The 9,614-nt window shown below is 48.4% G+C and overlaps 1 protein-coding gene across 1 annotated transcript in view; it reads right to left on the bottom strand.

The window, feature by feature from the left end:
• The window catches only part of PLCB4 (phospholipase C beta 4), a 221,014-nt gene that overhangs the window by 97,720 nt on the left and 113,680 nt on the right, over window positions 1–9,614 (bottom strand). The window contains 2 exon segments of the mRNA XM_015427241.1: window positions 6,983–7,126; window positions 8,427–8,486. Coding sequence (XP_015282727.1) covers window positions 6,983–7,126; window positions 8,427–8,486 — 204 coding nt within the window.

Genomic DNA, 9,614 nt, shown 5'->3' with positions numbered 1-9,614 from the left:
CAAGCATTACAGCATCTTCTCCCCCACACAACCTCCAGCAGTTATCTTTTGCATTCCAACGCAGGAGCAGGATGATAGAAACCAAGCCGGGTGCAACAGGGAAAGGATATGTACACAGAGGTCACAGAAAACAGAATGGCAGCTTGCTGACACTCGGTCTCCTCCCCTGCCCAGTGCTTGCACTTGGGATTTAATTACCCTTCAAATTAATGTCCTCCAACATCTCATGGGACTCTGTTGGGTTCTGCAAGTGTCTTCCCAAGTTCAGTCATGAAAGATGACACCCAGCTATACGTGTTGATGGATGGCTGACAGGAGACCGTCCCAGGTATTTTGGCCAAGGGCTTGGAGGCTGTGGCTGGTTGGCTGAAACAGAGCCGGCTGAATCTAAATCCGTCTAAGAAGGAGGTTCTGTGGCTGGGCCGGGGAACTTTGGGGTTAGGGTGCCAGTGCCCGGCTCTCCAGTGGTGCACCTTTGACACCAGTGCCCACCGTCAGAAGCTTGGGTGTGACTCTAGACACTCTACGGAGGCTCAGGTCACAAATGCTGCCAGACCGGCGTTTTTCTATCTGCACCAGGTCAGGCAACTGGTTCCCTTCCTAAATAAGCTAAACATGAGCCTGCAGTGCGATGTGGCTGTGAAGAAAGCTAATGCAATCTTAGGATGCATGAACAGAAGCCTTGTGTCCAGAACACGGGAGGTGGTAGTTCCGCTCTATTCTGCTATGGTCAGGCCTCACCTGGAGTCCTGTGTCCAGTTTTGGGCACCACATTGTAGGAAGGATGTTGACAAGCACGAGCATGTCCAGAAGAGGGCAACCAGGATGGTGAGAGGGTTGGAATCCAAGTCTTACGAGGAAAGGCTGAAAGAGTTGGGTCTGTTTAGCCTGGGAAAGAGAAGGCTTAGAGGGGACAGGATTGCAGTCTTCAAGTATTTGAAGGGCTGTCATGTAGAAGATGGAGCGGATTTATTCTCTCTTGCTCCGGATTGCAAGACTAGGTCTAATGGGTGGAAATTACAAGGGATTCGTTACCGGCTAAATATCCGGAGAAACTTCCTAACTGTAAGAGTGGTTGAGCAGTGGAACAGGCTGCCTCAGGAGGTGGCGGATGCTCCTTCGATGGACGTTTTCAAGTGGAGGCTGGATGACCATCTTCCGGGTATGTTGTAGGGCTCTCTTTCGGCTGTGCTCCTGCAGAGTGCAGGGGGTTGGACTAGATGACCTGCAAGGTCCCTTCCAGCTCTAACATTCTATGATTCTATGGTTCTATGATTCCTGTCTCCTAGCCACAGTAATCCATACAACAGTCACCTCCAGGCTAGACTTTCGTAACTTGCTCTAACCCTGAGATTTACCCTGAAACTTATAACTGGTCCAGAATGCAGCAGTGCAGGTTCTCACGGGGATTTCATTCAGAGTCCACATTCAATGCTTTCAGGGCAAGGAGGTGGCGGAGAGGCTGGAAGTCTGGCAGGGACTGCTTTCAGGGTGCGGAGGCAGCTTTGGAGAGCACCCAGGCTGGCTGCAGCCAGCCTGGGGCTCTGGTGGGGCTGGTGGGGACTGCTTTTGGGGGGCAGGGGGGGCTTCAGAGAATACACAGGCTAACCCAGCCCTAGGGGGCCCCCCCCGGAAATTGGTAAGTCTACGCCCTTGCCCTAAACGGTCTGGGACCAGCGTACCTTCAGGACCACCTCTCCTGGTACACCCCCCAAAGAGCTCTATGCTCAAGAGGTAATAACCTTCTGGGGATCCCTGGCCCAAAAAGGATCCAGCCGTCCTTGTCCAGAAGTGGGGCCTTTTCAGTCTTGGCCCTGTCCTGGTCTGGGCCCCGCGGGGTCCAGTACAGTTCCGCAGGGAGTCTGCAAGAAATAGTCCACCAGGCTCATGGCTGAGGCAGCCGTGGTCTCCATCCTAGACTAACGGCTCTCCTCCCCCCTCCCCGGTGTTGTCCACCATTCCCCCACGGGATTAGCTGTAAGATATTTTACTCTCCGCCCTGGATAGGGGGCACCAGGTGGTGCACTTTTGAGCCGCCATCTGTTTCTTGTTAATACTATTATTAAAAAATTGTTTTAATTAGTTCTATAGATACTGTTTTACAGATACTGCTATTACCCGCCCTGAGCCCTGTTGTACAGAGGAGGGCAGGCTATAAAGCCAATAAACAAACAAACAAACAAACAAACAAATAAAGCTGAAGTTTTTGTAAGCTAATGATAGCAAATTTAGCATAGAACCAATTTGGTGTAGAGTAGAATCTTATTATTTATTTATTTTTCGTATTCATAGCCTGCCCTTCCTGCAAGTGGGCTCTGAGCGGGTAACAACATTCCAGTAATTCAACAAAATATGTTGTCGAAGGCTTTCACGGCCAGAGTTCATTAGCTGTTGCAGATTTTTCCGGGCTGTGTGGCCGTGGTCTTGGCATTGTAGGACCCGACGCTGAGTTCGGGAGGGGTGTTGAAAGACCTGAGTCAGATTGAGGTGACGAGAGAGGAGGTCCTAAAACTGATAGACAACTTAAAAACTGATAAATCACCAGGCCCAGATGGCATACATCCGAGAGTTCTGAAAGAACTCAATTGTGAACTTGTGGATCTCCTGACAAAAATATGTAATCTCTCCTTAAAATCAGCCTTCATTCCTGAGGACTGGAAGGTAGCTAATGTCACTCCCATCTTTAAAAAGGGTTCCAGAGGAGATCCGGGAAATTACAGGCCAGTCAGTCTGACGTCGATACCGGGTAAATTGGTGGAAACCATTATTAAGGAAAGAATTAGTAGGCACATAGATGAACAAAACCTATTGAGGCAGACTCAACACGGGTTCTGTAAGGGAAGATCTTGTCTCACTAACCTGTTAATGTTCTTTGAGGGGGTGAACAAACATGTGGACAAGGGGGATCCAATAGTTATTGTTTACCTTGACTTCCAGAAAGCTTTTGATAAAGTTCCTCATCAAAGGCTCCTAAGCAAGCTCAAAAATCATGGGATAAAACTCTAACATTCTATGTCATTTTAGCTTCTAAGGAGAATTCAGATATGATTTGCTCTAGAACCAACTTATCTGTCTTTTTGGTGGTCCATGGTGTCCAAAAAACTCTCCTCCAACACCACATTTCAAATGAATCAATTTTCTTCCCATTAGCTTTTTTCATTGTTCAACTTTTCTACCTTTCTCACAATACAAGAACTCGTGGGCACTCCATGAAATTGCTGAGCGGTCGGGTTAGAACGGATAAAAGGAAGTACTTCTTCACCCAAAGAGTGATTAACACTTGGAATTCACTGCCACAGGAAGTGGTGGCGGCTACAAGCATGGACGGCTTCAAAAGGGAATTAGATAAGCATATGGAGCAGAGGTCCATCAGTGGCTATTAGCCACAAGGTATAGATAGGGGCTCTGGGGCAAGTGATGCTCTGTCATCTTGGTGCTTGGGGGGGTCAACAGTGGGAGGGCTTCTAATGTCCTGGCCCCACTGGTGGACCTCCTGATGGCACTGGTATTTCTGGCCACTGTGTGATACAGAGTGTTGGACTGAATGGGCCTTTGGCCTGATCCAACATTGGCATCTCTTATGTTCTTATGTTTCGCCAGCAGCTGTGACCGGCATCCTCAGAGGTATAACACACAGAAAGACGGAGTACTCTCCGTGTCAAGGTGAGAAGAAAACTGGTAGGCAGGTAATTGATATCTACTCAGGAAGGTGGGGTAGGGCTGAGTCATTATATTGTAGGAGTTCCCCGAGCTGTGAACATGCTAATGGAGGAGCTTTCCTGAGGAGGTTCTTTTGCATATGGATTGTTTCCTGAGGAGGTTTCCTGTTTCCTGAGGAGGTTCTAATCTTATCTGTAGTGCTATTTATAACACATAATAAACATTAAGATGGAATCTTCCCACCAAAAAGGGGTTTTATTCTTAACGAGGTGACCTTAAGATTGACTATTGGCTAATCCCCATATTGGAGATTGTTCATGCTATTCAGCACATGCACAAGGGGTGGAGCTTTGGGGGGAAATGTCCTTTCCTTTCTTAGGGTCAGAGAGCGACAGAGAGCTAGAAAGATAAGTTAGACTGTTGTTGTTTTCTTTCCACATAACCCTTTCCCCTAATTTTGTAGCAAACTTTACCTTAGAAGCTAAACACAAATGTGAGCAGTGTCCCCTCTCAGCTGAGTGAGTGTGAGCTGGCTCACAGTTTTTTAGCCTCCAGCTCACACGTTTGTCTCCACTCAGGAAGGAGGGCTCCAGAGCAGACTAATTTATGCAGCAGCCAAATCCCTCGCTCACAACTTTAATGCCAGGAGCTCACAAAGTAGAATTTTTGCTCACAAGACTCCACAGCTTAGAGGGAGCGTTGCATGTGTCTGTGGTGCAATATTCCAATGTGCTTCCTTTACTGTGCTAATTATCAAACAGAACCGCTTCAAGACTAATTTCTTTTGAAATCAGAAAGAAACCCTAGCTAATTTCTTCCAGTGGAACAGACCACCAGAAGTATTCCACCACCAGCACTTCCGCAGCAGACTGTGTATTAACCAAGCCACTGCAATAGCATATTGCCATCAATGAGTACGGAGCTATTCCCATTAAATGTTCATCGCTGTTTTGCAGATATGTTTTGACTCGAAGATGCTATTAAATGCTCCTGCCCATTAAGCTAAGCTTGTGTTTTCCCTGATGAACTATTTGCACTTCGGTTGCCTTCCCTGAAGTACCATCTTCTTGAGAACATTATCATTCCCCATATAAATTGATATGCACACATACACTAATGCCCATAACCACACCGAAACGGAGCTGGTGGTCAACCTGCAACAACTATTTGGAAACACTCTGTGGCTGCCCTTCCTTGGTATTTGGGGGGCGCAGTCAGCCAGGGTATGAAAAGCCCCAAAACAGGCATTCACTCAGTTCAGGTTGGCCTTGTGTTGTCGCCAGTGGATGTGAACTCGAGCAACATATAATCTGCCGTGGGTACGGTCGTCACGGCATCACAGCTCCTCCCATCTCTTAAAAGCTGCCCATGAGGTCTTGCTCAGACTGTTCAGGCACAGTGAAATTCAGAGCCAGGTGAAAGTCACTTGGGAGGGACCTCCATAACCAGGGCATAACCAGAGAGAAATCTCCAGCAGTCACCTGCCTGACTTCCAGACGGAGGGACACTCAATTGAGCGGCACGTTCAGCTATTGTGGCCCCAGACTACACAGGGCTCTAAACGTCGGCACCAGCCCCGAAGCAAATAGAAAGTAAAGTTGTTCACTGTGATGAGTCCCAGTTATCTACCTGCCCACTGCATTCTGGAACAGGTGACCTTTCCGAAGTCCTTGCAAAGACATGTATAACCTGGGTAAAAGTGGCGTGGTCATCCTTTATTTTGGTGGGGGGCTGGCATACTGAAGAAGAGGAGGAGGAGGAGGAGGGGGAGGAGGAGATTGGATTTATACCCCGCTCTTCACTACCCAAAGGAGTCTCAGAGTGGCTTACAAACTCCTTTCCCTTCCCCCTCCCCACAACAGAAGACCCCCTGGGAGGTAGGCGGGGCTGAGAGAGCTCTTGACAGAAACTGCTATTTTTTTCAAGAACAGCTCTTATCAGAACTACGACTTGCCCAAGGTCATCCAGCCAGGTGCAAGTGGAGGAGTGGGGAATCAAACCCGGTTCCCCCAGATTAGAGTCCGCCTGCACTTAACCACGACACCAAAGTGGTTACGCTCTGGGCTATGGATTCCACTTATGCCTCCACGAGGAAGATGAGATCCTACAACACCACCCAGCTGTTAACATGATTTTGACACCACCCAGCATCACTTGTCCACCATCTCTGACGTCTGGAAATCTTATCGACCCACCAATACAATTTCTGTCCTGTCTGGATGTACCTTCAACTTATTAGCCCCAACCCGTCCCACTAGTAGCTTGACATTCCTATGACTGTCCGGTTTTCCGCTTTGTCTACCACAAAATACATCCAGACACCCCTTTGAAGGAAACCCTGGAACTGCTGTGGGTATCATAGCTTCTGAAAACCAAACTGCACACGCCACAGCAGCACAGACTCTCCTATGAGAGATAAAGTATTTATCGAAAAGCACCATTATGATTCTCTTTTGGCTGTCATTAAGCCAAAAATAATAGCCCAGGGATTCCACAGGCAAAAGCTTCTTTGCCCTAAACATGGCTATTTTCAGGACGGATGCATGACAGGAAGTAAAACAACACTACACAAAGCAAAGCAAAGCGAAGAGGATCTATCGACAGCAAGGACACTTGCTACTCATCCCTATTCAAGGTCACCTGTTCAGCTCTTAGCCTCTCCAGCAAACAAGGTCTCCAGAAGGATGCTGGGGGAGGCCTTGGAGACCCCCACCCACCCAGTTAGAGAGGAAGGCGATACACTGCGCTGAGCAGACCCGCGGGGGCTCCTGGGGCAGCCTCAGGCACTCTGGCGCCCTTGAAGTCACAGGCCCACAATATTTAGCGTTCTGAGAATTTCTTGGCAGGATGTGAAACGTCAGATGATTTATTTCCCCATTCAGGCTCCGTGGAGTGCAGTGGGTAACTACAGAAACACATGCTTTGGAGGAGGGGAGTCGACCTTACAGCGTTATTCTTTCAACTTTCTTTATTCAGATGAAAGCAAAGTTCTAGCAGTCTTTCCAGCAGACCAGCTCTGAAGAGTTCCAGATAACGTCTCTTTCTCTCTCGCTCGCTGTAATTTAATTTTATCGCACATCTACACGCTTCCTAGGCTGCCATTCAGGCCTCTTCCCACTCGGGGGAAACACCCAAGCCCTTAAGAAGCCCTGCCCTGGCACACACATGTGGCAAAACCAACTGGGCTTGCTGGGGCTCCCAGCAGTGCTGCCATCCAGCATGACTCCACGGACCATTTCCTATTCTTCCACGGAGCACGAGGGATTTATATAACGGAACAGTGCGCTGCAAGCCCAAGGAGTCGTGCTGAACGGCGCAGTACCTTGGCTTCCTCTGTGCTCTCCGCCATGATGTACGTGAAGCTGAGGTTCACGAGATCCGTGCCGCTGCAGACGCACACGATACGCCCTTCCAGCTCGCTTTCTGTTTTGCCAACAGCTTCAAGAGCGGTTAATATCTTGGGGTCCTGTCAGACACAAGACACACCTTGTTAGTCCTCCAGAGCTAAACCGGGGTCAAGGTGGGTAAGTCTGCCCACTGTAGCAGCAGCAGGAGAAAAGAGCAGGAGTCCAGGAGCACCAGAGAGACTAGAACACGATGTGGGGCAGGGGAGGAGCTCTCGTGAGTCCCTGCTCATTTTGTGACTCACAAAAGCTCATAACCCCGCCACAAATGTTGTTGGCCTTCAAGGTGCTCCTGGGGCTTGTGCTCTTTCCTAAAGATGTAGCAGAAAGGCAAGGCCATCTTTTCATGTGTTCAACCTGAAAGCCTCCTTAGTTATCCTTAATATTTTGATCGATACATCAGAAAAACTGCCCTTCATGACCACTCACTGATCAATATATCCCGGCCATCAGCCGTGTTGTGGGTCTGGAGCAGCGGAGCAAATGCAGAGTCCAGTCGGGGCAACTTTAAGACCAACAAAGGTTTATTCAAGGCGTGAGCTTCCGTGCGCAAGGCACACTTTCTGAAATACCCTATTGTGAGTTTCTTTGTCAGGCTGATGGGAGTTCCATTCCGTGTGGCTGGATGTGGCGAAAAAGGGTGCCAGGCACACAAAAGCTCATGCCTTAAATAAACCTTTGTTGGTCTTAAAGGGGCCTGACTGGACTCCACATTTGTTCTACTCACTGAGTAAGACAAGCTGGCCCATGAAAGCAGAGCGACGCAGTTTAAATACGATCCGTGATTCTGTGAGGCTCTTTTCATAGGGCAGAATCCTGATATTCCAGAGGACTGAGATGACAGTATTAATACTCAACACGTTTAATTCAGGATATAAGTGTTGCTCAAGACCTTGCACAAGTGGAACTGGGCTACGTCTGGTTATGTTCCCTCTTGCGCCTCCCTGGATCCTGGCCTGTATTTGTAGCAGGTGTCCCCAATCCACTTCTTTCTTTTACAGACTTTTTGAAAAACTACTTTTTTTAGACATTTTTGATATCCAATGCAATTAATACACAAGAGAGGCAAAAATAACCTTGAAAATGTACTTTTGTAAAAAGGGGGTGCAAGTAAACAGTTCAAGAATTAACGCTTGTGAGTGCAATCCCCACAAGCAAAATTGAAACGGCCATTTTCAAAGCAAGGGGCGGGTCATCTGATGGCATCCCTGTCCTTAAACTTTCTGTGCCATGGCCTTTATTCTGCAAGATTCACATATGCTCGACTTTAAACAAAAAATTCGGATCTCCTTTGCCAGTTCCAGCATCTAATCAACCCTTTTAGTGTTCCAAACAATACTGCAAAATGAACTGCAGAAGTACCTTTGGGACTGCTCCAAAGCGAATACTGTTGATAAGGGAACATTCCAAAACTTGCCCTTCCTGGGAAAAAACAAAAGAAAGGGTGTGAGGCTCGAAGTCTAATGCAAGAGGGGACACATCCAAGCAGGAAACAAAGCAAAAAGTCCACAGCAAAAAACACAATCACGACCAAAACAAAGGAGCACACATCCTGTTCAGTGGGGTTAAAACATCTTCGTCATTTCCCCATATCCTCTGAGTGAAAACTGTTCCAGAATTTCCCCACATAGGTCCCAGAGAGCACTTCGGTCGGGGTCGCAACATCGCCTTGCGACCCCGGGCCCTAAAGAGGCCAGGCTTGCTGCCACAAGGGCCAGGTCCTTTTCGGTGGCGGCTCCTATCTGGTGGAACGAGCTCCCGGAGGAGTTCAGGGCCCTGTGGGACCTGTTACAGTTCTGCAGGGCCTGCAAGATGGAGCTCTTCCGCCAGGCCACTACCACCACTACCACCAACAAGGGCCAGAACAGCAGCACCGCTGGATGAGGCTGAGTGGCCAAGGAACATCGGGGGGCCACACCATCCTCCCTCTTGACCCAAGGGCAGGTGCAATAGGGAGAGAGGTTGTCTGTCACGCAGGATCCTTGGGCGCTGCCCACTGTATTAAATTGTTTTAAATGTTTTATTGCGTTTTTATTGCACTGTGTGCCTTTATTGTGGAATTATGGTGCTGTATTGCACCCGTATATTGTAAGCCGCCCTGAGCCCGCGTGCGGGGAGGGCGGGGTATAAATAAATAAAAATAAATAAATAAATAAGAATTTACTCTTAAATGAGGCTAGGCCTCTTTGAGCATCATCTGGAATTGGCTGAGAATCATAGAATCATAGAGTTGGAAGGGACCTCCAGGGTCATCTAGTCCAACCCCCTGCACAAGGCAGGAAATTCACAAATACCCACAGTGACCCCTGTTCCATGCCCAGAAGGTGAAAAAAACCTCCAAGATTGCTTCCTGCCCCAAAGTAGCAATCAGCATTTCCCTGGGTGTGTGAAAAAGGGCCACAAGAACTAAGCACTGAGGCAACCTTTCCTGCCCTCGCTCTCGTGATCTGCTTACGTTCACAGAATCTGCATTGCTGTCAGATGGCCATCTGGCCTCTGCTTGAAAACCTCCCAAGAAGGAGAGCCCACCACTTCCCGAGCAAGCCTGTT

Source organism: Gekko japonicus, unplaced genomic scaffold, assembly GCF_001447785.1.
Source record: "Gekko japonicus isolate JY-2015 unplaced genomic scaffold, Gekko_japonicus_V1.1 scaffold1258, whole genome shotgun sequence".
NCBI lineage: Eukaryota > Metazoa > Chordata > Lepidosauria > Squamata > Gekkonidae > Gekko > Gekko japonicus.
The sequence above is the reverse complement of the archived record's forward strand: the minus strand, read 5'-3'. Positions and strand labels throughout refer to the sequence as shown.